This window comes from Oryzias latipes (genome assembly GCF_053564925.1).
Source record: "Oryzias latipes strain Hd-rR chromosome 1 unlocalized genomic scaffold, Olatipes_Hd-rR_3.1 chr1_Y".
In the NCBI taxonomy this organism is placed as follows: Eukaryota; Metazoa; Chordata; class Actinopteri; order Beloniformes; family Adrianichthyidae; genus Oryzias; species Oryzias latipes.
In genome coordinates, this window is record NW_027616335.1 from 2,994 (window position 1) to 17,258 (window position 14,265).

General features: G+C 39.2%; 1 protein-coding gene across 1 annotated transcript; it reads left to right on the forward strand.

Moving 5' to 3' along the window:
- Positions 1-305: 305 nt before the first annotated feature.
- Positions 306-14,098, forward strand: LOC144981367 (voltage-dependent T-type calcium channel subunit alpha-1H-like). Its single transcript, XM_078943946.1, has 10 exons — positions 306-464; positions 588-697; positions 789-922; positions 1,019-1,089; positions 3,537-3,615; positions 3,894-4,015; positions 4,345-4,635; positions 4,730-4,868; positions 8,705-9,264; positions 10,100-14,098. Exons 1-10 carry the CDS (start codon positions 435-437, stop codon positions 10,799-10,801), a joined length of 2,238 nt encoding a protein of 745 aa, XP_078800072.1. The 5' UTR covers positions 306-434; the 3' UTR covers positions 10,802-14,098.
- The last annotated feature ends 167 nt before the right edge of the window (positions 14,099-14,265 follow it).

A 14,265-nucleotide genomic window follows, 5' to 3' on the forward strand; every position in this document is an offset into this window, starting at 1 on the left:
CTGCAATGTAATCTTTAGTAATGCTTTCCTCTTAGTCAGTTAACAGTCTGGCAGCAAATAGTCAGGGGTTCTGTCCAAAGACACCTTGAGGTGCTATGGAGAGAGAGAGTGTGCATGATGGATAAGATTTAATTCCTGAGGTGGCATTTTTACTCCTAAGACACACATTTGCACATGCACACTCACACATGAGGCAGAGTGCCACTTGGCACCCTCTCATCAGTGACTTCATAGCTCACATAATATTTTAACTTTAGAATTATTTTATTGACCTTGTGTGTGTGTTTGTGTGTGCGTGTGTGTGGGACACAGGGGCTCTGGAGAAACCATACTACGCTGACTATTCCCCATTGAGGCGATCCATACACACATTGTGCACCAGCCACTACCTGGATCTGTTCATTACTGTCATCATCTTCACAAACCTCCTCACCATGAGCATGGAGCACTACAACCAGCCACAGGTAACCATGGCAACTCCTACTACCACCTGCCCTAGAACCATAGTAATGAAGTAGTATTCTGGGTATTGTACATCCCTGATATTATTATTTTCTGACATTGTTCCATTTCTGTCTATCCGGCAGTACCTGGAGGAGATACTAAAGTACTGTAATTACGTCTTCACTCTGGTTTTTGTCATCGAGGCTATTCTGAAGCTCATCGCTTTTGGCCTGCGTCGCTTTTTCAAAGAAAGGTATCCAAACTCCTGTGCGCACAAACACCACAAAAATGCATTCTGGTGATGTTTCTTTACTGATTTAGTTTATGTGTTTTTGGTTGTGAAGATGGAACCAACTGGACCTTGCCATTGTGTTGTTGTCCATCATGGGAATCGCATTGGAGGAAATAGACCTGAGCGCTTCCTTACCCATCAACCCCACCATCATACGCATCATGAGGGTCCTGCGGATAACTCGAGGTGCACGATCATGTCAACAACAAAATAAATAAATGAATAAAAAATGCAGAGGTGCTGTATGCTGTTGCTAAAACTGACACGTTGCAAATGTTTCAGTGCTGAAACTGCTAAAGATGGCAACAGGGATGAGATCTCTGCTGGACACAGTGATGCAAGCTTTGCCTCAGGTGAGACGCTGAAAAAGGAAAGATGCCCTTTGTAGCTGCCGGCCTGAGTCCAAAACTGATGAAATGCAGACTGCTTGTTTGCTTGGCAGCTTTCCTTCTCCAGGTTTTGCAAACAGTACTCTTTCTTTTGACTGGCCAATGTTAAATCTTCAAAGAAAATTACAGCACAAAAATGAGGACAGTGTCATAATTAGTTATACGGCTTAATTACTCATCCATAATTTGATTCGTGTGCCCGTTAAATTAACACCTAGAGAAAGCCTTTGAGAAACATTTATCACACCCTTTATTTATTGTCATTTATACCTGTTATCAATTATATATCAACAGATTTAAAAAAGAGTCTCAAATGCAAAAAATAAACAATTCAGTGTGTAGTCACCCCACTCGAGTGTGTCAATAAAATGCTACTGGCTATACAATTAACGAGGACAGACATTATTGCCTCGGCAATGGAGCACATTAGTGTGTTTTCTCATAATAACAATAAGTTCCATTCAGTTCAAAACAGACTATGTTTATTTTTCTGGAGCCCTTAATAATGTAGCCCACAAACTGCTCTTAGTTTAAAATTAAAATCTACCAGCCTAATCAGTTTAATAAATAAAAGAGCATTTTTTTTATATTCAATTCAGATTTCTGCTATTGTGGTAAACATAAATGTAGGTTTTTATCTTCATTAATTTCCATAATTGTTTAAAATTAATCATTTAAAATCAAAAAATGCAGCAAACTACTACAAACAAACAAACAAAGCTCCACTTACATCCCGAATAAAGCAGAGACAATTAAAAATGTGTCTGGTTCTCTTCCAATCTTCAATACTTAATTTGTGGTTTCAAATTAACTCTGAGTGAATGTGAGCGATTGCTTGTTTTGTCTCATTTGTCCCTGTGTAATGGACATAAACCTACAGTATATACACTGGATCGATCATCTCTGATGTCAGCCACAGGCGTCTGAACAGCCAAAATAAAAAAGGTCCTCTAAAGTGGAACAGGTACTGTACATTTTACTGGAATTTTCAATGGAATTGCAATGTCACAAATATGGTTGGACAAAGGACAAAGCAAACGTTTTATCGAATTTTTTATTGCCAATCAAAAAGCCTCTAATATTGCACAGGATGAGGTTGTCATAAAAGAAAGAAAGGCAAATAATATTCAAAAGTTTTTTTTGTTGTTTTAGCATAAAGTAAGACTTTTTAACATTTGAGTTGTCGTAAAATTTCTGCAACCAGCCTCTAGTGATTATTTGAAGAACTGCAACATTTGATGAAGGTGGCCGCTTGGTAATGAAGCAATTTTTAAAGTTTACTACACCTTTGACACACATCTCTACAAAACTTGCCCTTTGCGCCATGACAGGTTAAAGTAAACAGAGTAATACTGATAACGACTCAATGTGTTTACCACTAACTAAATACTCTGTTAGAAAAGAAAAAAAGCTCAGTGAGGAGTATTTTATAAGGGTTTGGGCTGACACTAAACTTCAATCTGTACATGAAAACCATGGGGGATAATGTAGGTTTAAAAAGATCTGCAGTTCTATTTTACATACACATTGCAAAAACATGATTTGAAACACAACCTTTTCAGCCTCAGCAGTGTGAGACAGTGTTTATAGAGGAACTGAAGTTCACCACCTGTCCAAGGTTGGCTATACTTCTTTAATGAAGTTTATTCTGTTGTGCTACCACCAACGTTTTTGTTCTTTGATTCGATTTTTTTTTATTTAATTTATAAAAGTCTTTTATTTTACAACTTGGATAAGCAACAAGACATCTTAGAATTGACTTAGGAACAAATGCCCAGATGGATATCAGAGACAAAAACAAGATTGGTGGTGAATATCAACGACATGAGAACTCTACTAATTAAGGAGTTGAAGTGTGCTTTTGTTGTTCATTTTAAGCTCCTTTTTGAGCTTTTTCTTCTCATTCTAAGTTCTTTGGGCTTCAAGGGGGTCACATTATGCTTCCTAAATTAAAATTCTGTTAAAAAAAATGAGTAGAATGGATTTACAATCCCTCACTTCTTATTAACACACAAGTTTGTCTCTGGAATAACTTTTCCAGCAGGGAATCAAATTCCTTGGGTTTTTCTCCCCCTTGATCTCATCAGTAAGTTTATCCATCATCTGATTAGACATCTTGAGACCCCCCACCATGAGACAAGTCAAGTGTGAGTGTTATAATCACAATGAGAAAGCATGTTTGGAATTCATCAGCACTGGATCCAGGCAACAAGCTGGCTCATTTTTTCTAAGCTGGAATCCAGGTGTTTTAATGCTACTTTTTAACATCAGCTCCGTGAGGCCCTGCAGTCTCTGTCTCGGGGCTCTTTCTATCTGTTTGCGTCTTTCTCAGCGTATGCTGTTCATGTCTATTTTTCTGTGTATCACACCCTGTTTATATCTGTGTGTGTGCGTGTAATGTGTCTGTCTAGGTGGGGAATCTGGGTCTGCTCTTCATGTTGCTGTTCTTCATCTATGCAGCTCTGGGAGTAGAGCTCTTTGGAAAACTGGGTTAGTGTGTGTGTGTGCGTGCATCTATGCATGTGAGGGGATGTGTGTGCACAAGTGCACTGGTGTGTGCATGAAACAGTGCTGAAGCTGGAATGCTTGTGTACAGTGTGCCTCGGCTGAAATTGGTGACATATTTGTGGAGTACATATAAAAGGATAAAATGTGTTAGCTTGCATAAGTTAATTATGTCAATCAGTGCTTGAATCTCTCTTTTATCTCCCTGTGCTTCTTCCTGAAACTCACTTATAACCAGTAACACTCTTTTCATGCTTTTCCAGAGTGTTCAGAGGAGAACCCATGTGAGGGTCTCAGCCGCCATGCCACCTTTGACAACTTTGGCATGGCTTTCCTCACACTCTTTAGGGTGTCCACTGGGGACAACTGGAATGGGATTATGAAGGTTAGCTTTCACTCTCTCCTCTGGGAAGCTCTGAGAAGATAGAGAGGCTGCAGAGAGCATGTTTGTGTCTCAAAGCATCAAACATGAGACAGCAGCAGCAGCATTAGGAAGAGAGCGCATTGCTGCTTTAACGACAGACTAAGAGCTGCTCACATTAGAGTCTATTACTCTTCTGTGACAGGCTCAAGGTCTCAGGATGTCCTCGGGTCAACATCTCCCCCTGTTGGAGAGGAGAAGAAGTGCAGCACAATAGAGGCTCAAATTGATCCAATTATCCATTAAAATTGTTTGCTTATCTACATTCTCCCCTTCCTGTCTTCATCATCCAGGACACACTGCGGGAGTGCAGACCACACGAACGCCACTGTCTCTCATACCTGCCCTTAATCTCCCCCGTTTACTTTGTTACCTTTGTCCTCACGGCTCAGTTTGTGCTTGTCAATGTGGTGGTTGCTGTTCTCATGAAGCACCTGGAAGAGAGCAACAAGGAGGCACAGCTGGAGGAGATGGAGGAGAGGAAGGAGAGAGAGGAGCAGAAGGAGAGGGAAGAGGCCAGCCGGCGCCTCAGCACTGCATCCGTGGGCAGAGACCTGGAGCTGATATTGGACACACCCAGCCAGGTAATAGAAGGGGGCGATCACTTGTTTCTATTAAGGAGAGGAACGGATTGGAGGTGACAGTAACAGTGATGGCAGTGATGATTTCATGTGGCAGGTGCAAATGGAGGAAGAAGAGGGTTCCCATAGAAACCTGCTGAGAATGCTGTCTCTCCCTAGCGACAGCTACGTTCAGCCGCTCAGTGGCGCTACTTATGCTCCCAGCCAAGAAGCCCTTTGTGGATACAGCTACTCAGGTAATCCGGTTGTTCATGACCAATATAGGAAGAAATAGCAGTTTTCAGACTCTTGTAACCTCTAAATGTTTACTGCACAGATTGAAGCTTCTATAAAAAGCTTAAATGACTTGTCACATATCATCAAGCATTTAGATGCCCTAAACTGTATTATCACCAAAATACATTTTTGAAACAAATAATATGAAAAATAAAATTGGATAACAAAAACAAGTAAAAAAATTACTTAAAAAAGCTGCACTTGTTAAAAAAGTCAACTATTTTTAATGTTGTTGTAATGTTAACCCGGCCCACATTTGTAAAAATGGTTAATTTTTTAAAAACGTTTTCTTAACAGATAAGAGCTGAATGTCTCCTGATTCTACTGTTACCATAGGGTATCTTCTGACACACAAGAGGTATAATTGTATAAACCCCTTTTGTATTGGAGGCTAAACTTTGATTTGATCAATTATATCTGTATACAATTCTTGTTGGCCCAGACAGAAAAGTAAAAAAGAGAGGTGGATGTTATAGATGGAGGATAAGGGTACAAAAGGAAAAAAGGGGGTTGAAGAAGTTGGAGGATGATTAAAAAGTAAGTTCACTGTAATAGGTCAACTTGGCCACAGGGGGCAGAAATGTGGAGTGTGGTGGATGGTTGCAAAGTTATGGTTGGTTATGGTTGATTGTCCATCCATTTAATGTTAGTGTTTGTTGCTGATGGAATATTTTCACTTTGATATTTTGCTGGAGGTTTATCATTATTATTGTCAAATAGAAATATTAGTCAGAAAGGTTAGACTTGTCCACAGACACACTCATCCACACACTCAAATATCTGTTGGCTCCGAAAACCTTCACACACATGCATGTCAACATGAAGGCAATAAAAATTTGAAAACAAAAAATGCTTTGAATTGCAGCCCTGCGACAGACTAGTGACCTGTCCAGGATGTCCCCTGCCTTTGCCAACAATTGGCTGGAATAGACTCCGGCAGCCCCGTGACCCCGAAAGGGACGAAACGGGTTTAGACGTTGAATGAATAAATGCTTTGAATTGCCCTATTTACTGCAACACTGACAGTGGTGTTTGTTTTAGTTTATATACCACCTTTTTAAAAAATAAAATCTGATTATTTTGAATAGAATAGAATAGAATAGAATAGAATAGAATAGAATATGAAAGAATAGAAAACCGTTGTCATTATATGCGGTATAATGAAATTCATTACAGTTCTCTTTAAGATGGCAGAGAATCTAGGTAAATAAGTAGAATAAAAAGCAACTAAAAAAATGTGTAAAAATAAAACAAAAGTGTGCAAGAATCAGATGGCTTGTGTTGCAAGATTGGAGTTCAGTGCAGTGACAGCTTTTGGAAAGAAACTGTCCTTGGGTCTATTTGTTCTGGCTAGTATGGACCTGTAGTGTCTGCCAGAAGGTAACAGGTTGAAGAGGTGAAATCCGGGGTGAGTGCTGTCCTTTAGAATGTTTCTGGCTCTGCTGAGACAGCTGGAGTTATGCATGGAGGTTATTGTAGGCAGAGAGCAGCTGTTGATTTTTTTGTCCCTCTTTATGAAGTCTCTTCATGAAATGGCATCTCCCACACACTGAAATCAGGTCTATTTTATTTGGTTAAAATGTCTGTATGTAATTGTCTTTTACTTAGGAGTTTATAATTTAGTCACAATTTGAAATTCTTTAGACCACAAAATAGGCAACTGTAAAACTTTAGGTGAAACTGTTTCTCTATGTGAACTCTTCAGACATATTTACATGACACTGTGGGGCCGTGCTTCACTATTGCAAGAGAAAAACCATCAGCTACCTATTACTGTGAAACTCAGCTGCTTTTTTTCCTTGTTTGTAGACACAGTGGCTGTCTAAATTCATCTTATGCTGAGTTTCTTCATAATAGACAATTTGTTAAATATAAAAAGTCAGTACAACAACGAGAAATAATGGTGTGACACAAATAAAAATGATGGCTTCTGTTGCACATGTCTATGACGTTTATTCAGTTTATAAATTTGTGACTGAAGTCAATTTAGAAAAGCACTAAAATGAAGGACATCAATAAAACTTAATGCCAAATCACAGTGTAAATGACTCTCTGGTGGTGACTCACTCTCAAAAATGCAGGGAACAGCCAAAGGATCCATCCATTCATTATTTTTTGCTTGTCTAGAGTTTAGGTCGCTGGGGCAGCAGTTTCAGTTTTTCCTGCCACCTTGCCGAGCTCTTCCTCCTGGATAATTAGCAGATATATAATCTCTCCAGCATGTCCTGCCAAGGAGCCTCATTGCAGTTGGACGTGCCTGTTACGCCTTGCTAGAAAAGCAACTGGGTGGCATGCTGCCAAATGTCCAAACCATCTCACCCAAAACATATTTTCTAAAACACAGCACATTCATCCTACTCTGAGTTTTTTATTTTTTATTTAAATTATGCGTACCACAAGCAGAGACTCACCAGTTCTTTTTTTTTTTTGGAGACTCCTGCTCAGTTAAAGCGCTACCAAATTTCGGAAGCGTCTTTGAGGCAAAAAAGCTTCAAATTGAGTCTTGTTTATTAGGCTTTTAGTGATGTGACTCTAAAAAATAAAACCCACACACAGCAAGTTTTCTTTTTTGAAAAATAGACTGCATCCACTGATGTCTAGTATAAAAATGCCTTAATGGCATAAATGATTCTGCTTTTTTTTTTAATTCAACAAATCATAGTGAAAATATTCCATCAGCAACAAACACTAACATTAAATGGATGGACAATCAACCCTAACCAACCATAACTTTTGCAACCATCCACCACACTCCACATTTCTGCCCCCTGTGGCCAAGTTGACCTATTACAGTCAAAGAACTAGAAACTTCACAAGAATAAGTTTAGTCTACGAATAAAAATGCAAAATGCAAATATGTTTTAGGGGATGAGAGAAGTACCTTGGCATCAAATTTGATGCTGCAATTTCTGTTCTTAACATTCAAGTAATTGCCTATTTATTACAGTAAATAGAGTTTACTGTGGTATGAAAGTTTACTGTATTATTATTACTGAATTTTTAAAAGTAACCACAGTAAACACATGTACATAAAAAACAGCTTAAATCTAATTTTAGAATAAAATTCTACTTTCTTTCTTATCTTAGATTTTTAAAATGTAAAAAAAGTCTAGAGTAAGATGAAAACATCAACTGACAAACAATATTATTTGAGATTGAGAGAGATTGGTACTGATCAGCTAAAAGCCTCTGTGAGATCATATCATTTCCTTGGATCCTAAATTTCATGCAGATTGTCTGTAATATAGAAATATAAAAACTATCTGCTGCCAACGACAAGCTTCAAGGACATGGTTTTGGGAGTGGTTCTGCATGTTAATATAAAACAAAGAGCTGGGTTAACAGCTGCAGTGGACAGACGCATGCAATGGGAAAATACAACCTTGGCAATTCCAGAGGCAAATTGTTCACTTTACTTAGTAGTGTTCTGAAAAGTGATAAAGATGACTTTGTAGCTTAAAAGGCCTTTGATGTGCCCTCTCAATATTGAAGATTATAGGTTTATTTCCAGATGGGCTCTTTCTTAAATCTGTGGAGATTTTCCAGTATCTCTGAATGCTTTGTTCAGTATGGGTTTTCATTTCATTTTAACAATTCTATGAACGATCTTAGGATAGATTTTATTTTACGATTTAAAGATTATCTTTAAAGATAAAGCTTTACTGAGCATTTGAGGTAAGGTCATGTACGTTCAATCATTCTACTGGAATGTTCCTGTAATTGCTTTCAGGAATGTCAAAGTATTGTTCTTAAATCAATATTTTAGAGGTTTGTAATGAAATTTGACTTTTTGCAGGCTCTGTATCATCTCTGGGCTCCAGTGGAGGAAGCTCTCTGTTGCAGGTTCCAGGAGCTCTTCCCACCATCAGCCACGCTTCACTGGGCTCTGGGCGCAGCTCGAGACCAATGATCTGCCTCAGCACGGCCCAAAGCTTTGAGCGACACTCCATGCACAGGCTCAGTCCTGCCGACAGCATTGAGGGACACAAGTGTAGTCCAGCTCACAGAGTCAGAACGTACAGACTGAACTCAGCACACAGTATAGACGGATACAAGTTCAGCCCGGCCCGACAAATGAACAGACACAGACTCAGCTCTGCTCACAGCATGGATGGATACAGACTCAATCCAGACCAGAACAACGATAGGCCGAGGCTCTTGTCCAGCCACAGCATAGACAGACACCCGTCTCTCAGGCTCAGTCCAACAGAATTTGGCAGCAGGCGCCCCTCTTTCTGGCTCAGCCCTGAAGACAGTCTTGACAGGAACAAGCTCAGTCCCTCCTATGTTCCAGATAGTTCTGTCCTGAAAAGAACTGGGTCCTACCGCACTGCAAACAGACGTTTACAAAGACAGGTGTGTTCTCCTCCATTACCTTCTTTGCTTTAGTGCTGTTCAGTTGTGCATCGTTACATTTCTTAATTGATGTTATAATTACCCAGTAATTAAAAGATGTATTTTATTTTCCAAAATGTAACATTTATTACTTTGATTATTTTCCTTCGATACAATTTATCAATAAGGTCATTTAACATTCAACAATGGCTTTAAAAACACAGAAAAAGAAAATTACAGTCACATTTCAAGATGTTTCAAATGAATAAATGACAATTACATTTAAGGGAAAATGTCAAATAAAAATTCTATGTTGTGCTCTGGGAGGGATTCAGTGCTTTCATCCATCCACTAAATATTTAATGCTTCAGTCACTATGGTGAAGCATCATACAACTTTTAATACAACATAAATTGTTTTTTTGCTCCCATATTTTATAAATGTGTTGTTTGATGTGGAGATTCAAAAAAATTGGTCAGCAGAAAAATTTATTTCGTTTATTTATTAAGAACAAATTTACAGCTGTTATCATTTGCAAGAATGTACAAAAAGCATCACACAAAGAAACAGAGAAAAAATACAATTATGTGCAACTTTTATTTTCAAAGTTGATCTGAACCATATAGGTTTGGTATAGCCCTATTTGGCTCAGAATCTAATCCTAACAGTATTTTAATAAAGATCAACAGATAACACGTGATGTACTACTGGATACTGATCATGAAATAAGGCAACTGAAGAGAAAATCTTTTAAAATATATGAACAGGAGTAATTTCTGTTGACCTGAGGATGAGCACACAAACTGTTGCAGAACCATAAGCAGTCTTTGTATTTGTTTTTTGTGCATGTCTTTAGGCTGCTGTGCGCTCTGACTCTCTGGATCAGAGTGGATCAGCTGACAACCTGGCAGAACCTTGCCTCACTGTGCCCACAGACTCTTCCAGTCCGCCACGCCAGCATTCGCCCAGTGTCCACACGCTGGAATATACACACCCCCAGAGGGTAATCTCATGCAGGAGCCACAGCCGGAGTCACAGTGAAACCCCCGCACATGAACCCGTACCTGAGCAAGCCATCTGCGGCTCGCAGCCAGAAACGCATGCTGAAACGAGGTCTGCTGGTCCGCAGGGCTTGTCCACTTTGAAGGTCATCAGCGCTGAGTCCAGCTTATCAGCTTCGCTCTGTAGCACCAGAGTGGCCTGCACAGAGCCTGGCGCTGAGTCAAACCCGCCTCCCCTGTCTGATGATGCTGATGAGGAAGTTAGCTGCATAAATATTTCAGTTCACTCACCCGGGCTGCCTCTTTCTAGCTCCTCACACAAAAGTGGACACCTTTCCCCGAGTCCTGGAGAGTACAGAGGTTGCCTCAGTCATTCTGCATCCCCAGTTTCAGGCCAGAGCAGGAAGCAGCGGATGAGCCCGCCACCGGGGGAGGAGCCAGTCACAATGGCAACCCAGCAAACGGACACCAATGTTGAGCTGAGAAGGAGGACACTATCATTCGATGCCTCAAGCCTTTCTCCTAACCAACAGGATCAGAACTCTGTGGATGACTAAAAATCCCAGCAATGGGATTGAAAGATAAGAATGTGCTCTTAGAGCACACATAATAGAGAAGGGAGGAACAGTCCGAATATTGACCCAGACATTACACGCATGTCTGGCCAATGTGGAACAATTATTTTAAAAATAATGGTCCTGATGTCACAGGGAGCTTTTGCTCTTGGTAAGATGTTGGTAGATGTTGGCCTGTGATTCAAAACAACAACAGGGCTAACAACTAATGAACAATCATCAAGACATCTTCAGAAAACAAGAAAGAAAAAACTTGAAGTACCTAATGCTAATAGCTTTTCCATCTATGTAGCAACCAGATCCAACCCTGCTTCACTTCAAAAATGACAATTATACAGACTCAGAGAGCCACCAGCCTGGGCAGGTATACATTTTCCCAAAAACCTCTGTTTTTAATTACGTCTCTATCATCCAATCATCTTTTGATCTATTGTAAAAGCGTTGCCAGTTGTCTATTGTGATTATGCAGTTTTCAGACAAAATCATAAAACCTGTGTCGTTTTCCAGGACACAGTTCCTGCAGAGCAGCAGTATTTCATTAGAAATTCACCTCTGAGTTGTGGGTGGGACTGTTACCTTGGAGTAACCTAACATTACTGGTGCATCAAAAATGGTGAGCAATATTGGAGCTATTCACCTGTACAGTTTTGAGCCAGATAGCAGCTCAGACGAGGAAAACAAATAGATCTACATGGATCTATTTGTCTGCAAGTGGATGCATCAAAATGGAGCAGAGCAGAGCGCTTGTAAAACACCCTTTGTATTTTCCATGTCACAAATAAACTCTTTTTCAAGAATAAAGAATAAAGAAATAGTCAGAAATGTAATTCCAAGCTTAATTTCCTTAATAAATGTCCTCCAGTATGAGAAAAACATGTTAAAAAAATTTTAAAAACACAATTTTCATTAGAGTGGGTCTTTACGTTTTTCTTCTTAGCATGTCCATATCCTTGCCAGTAAAGCTTTCCAAACATCTTTGTTTGCCTCGACACAGCTTTACAGTGAACCCAGAGAGGATGGACGCTTTAAAAATGCATAAAACATCAGCAACTGCTGATGTTTATTAACCGCTCATGGTTTCTTTAAATGAACCTGACAGAGAATAGATCGGATTGATATATTGCAGCCATGAAAGCTTTGTGATCTTTCTGTTTACTTTACCAACAAACCATGCCGGATTCTGTCTGGTCTTTGAAGCTCAGCAGAATTGGATCTGGTTGCTGCTCAGATGGAAGACCAATTAGGAATACCAGCTGAGGCTAATGTAATTTTCTTGTTAGATATATATATTTTTAATGTTGTCATTTTAGATCCCAGGTCGACACCTGACTGACATCTTCTTGCGATGTTGTGACAATTATTTTATCAAATATCTGACAGACGTCAGCCAGACCTACAGATGAAGCTGTCTTGTCTCACCTGTCACCCTGTCCTCACAAGATTCTTACAGGGTGTCAGAGCAGAAATCTGAAACGGTGTGGATGAGTGTGTTTGTATCTAAAGACCACTTTGTGCTGTTTCACACGAGATGCACACAAGAAGAAGTTTTCTTCTAATAGAACCATAGCTTTAGTTCAGACATAGTAGCCACATCCCAGCATCTATAGTTAACTGAGTGTTTACCTTCCTCTACTCTTCTCTTTGCTTTTTTTATTTTCACTTATCCTTTTCCTGTTTTCCAATTGCAGGTCTAATCAATTCATTTTGCACTGCAGGTACAGCACAGACCAAGTTATTTACTGAGCAGGGCGTCTTCTTAAACTGACTTAAATGATGCATATTTACTCTTTTAATTGTTTTCCTGATCATCCAGGTAAACTTTAGGTTGGGAGACAGAAAACGGTCACCCATTCAGACCGAGAGGTTTGAGCTGAAACCTCCTCTATAGTTGCTGATGTATTATTGTACTTTAGCTAAACAGGTTTTTTCACCAACCTCCCCCTTCCTCAGTCTAGAGAATTTATTTATTTGTTTTCCTTTTTTTCTGCTAAAAGAAAGGTTTGTGTTAAAAAATTATTTTTCTTGAAATAATCTTTGCAATACTTAACAATGCTGAGGAATTGCGTATTTAGGAAGGCTCTGTCTTAATTAATTCAGGCTTTTATTTTGTCCCTCTGGATGTTGTTTAATTGTTCACTGATTGCAACACTTTGTCTTATCGGTTTTTCTTTTTTTTTTTTTGGTCGGAGTTCTTCCACACCAAGACCTACCCATCCTCGACTGTCTACAAAGAAAAAAATCCCCTTTGCTCTTTTAAACTTCCAGTTAAGATCATGTAGTGTGACCTGAACTTAAGTGGTTTCTACCTCACTTTTTTTTTTCTTTCTCCCACCCATTTGTAAGTTCAGTCAACTGAATCCCCGCCCATTCCTTTTTCTCTGTCACCGGGTACGGTCGAATAGTCAAACAAATTATCTCCTACTATTTTTCTTTCTCCAGCTCTTATTCTTGACCTTGTTAAGAAATGTCACGAGGTTAAGAAAAGATGACATAAGTCATTCATAAAGACATGCAAAAAGACTTGCTAGAAGAGAATACAATATGTTCCACAGAAAATCTAACATTTACTTGCTCAATATGCATCCATGAGGTTGTTTCAAGGATGGTGCTCAGCAGAATTTAACACACTGCATTTATGAAAAAAAGATGGAATGAGAAAAACAAAAGGAAAGAGGTTTTAAACACATTCATCCAACAAAATAATTATGGAACTGAATCATCTCCTTTTATACAAAATGGTCCAGTGTTTCCTATGCTAAAAGATAGAAAATAAGTAATTAAAAAGCCTTTAGCTTTTCCTTTTATTTCACTCATTTGAGAATGGTATTCAGCTATTCGACCGCACTCTTTGTATTCTCAGGGTAGAAATAGATTAGACCCAGTTTAAGTTTGAAGCATGCAGCCAGAGCTCTGTGGAGTTAGAGGGCCCCCTTCTGTCTGAACTCAGAGCTGGCACCTTTTAGGACCAGGTTTTTCTTTAAGTTACAGAGAATTAAAGTGCTTGAGAGCAGACGGAGCCAGAGGTTCAGAAGGGCTCGTGCTGGCTATAAAAGTGTATAAAGTAAAAACTTTGTAGAAAAAGGTTAAGAATATATTTTATTAAAAATTACGGGATTGATACTGAGGGCTAAGAAGGAATTTATACAGTATTGAATGTCAGCTGTCTGAGGGACAGTTGCTGAGATCACTGTTACAGGATGTGATCATGGTCCAGAGGTTTGTAATGTTTAACGTTACTGCAGATTCATGGAAATAAAACCACTTCCTGTCTGACTTTCATTTGACTCTTTATTTTTATCCTGTTGTTATTTTTCTTTTTGGTTAAGGTTACTGATTTACTGATTTGACTGATTTTACTGATTTGAATCCAACATGTCTTTTCAGCTCCCATCGGCGGCTGGCTTCTGCTAATAAATTCAACATTAATTTCGGGCTGCCAGCAGATG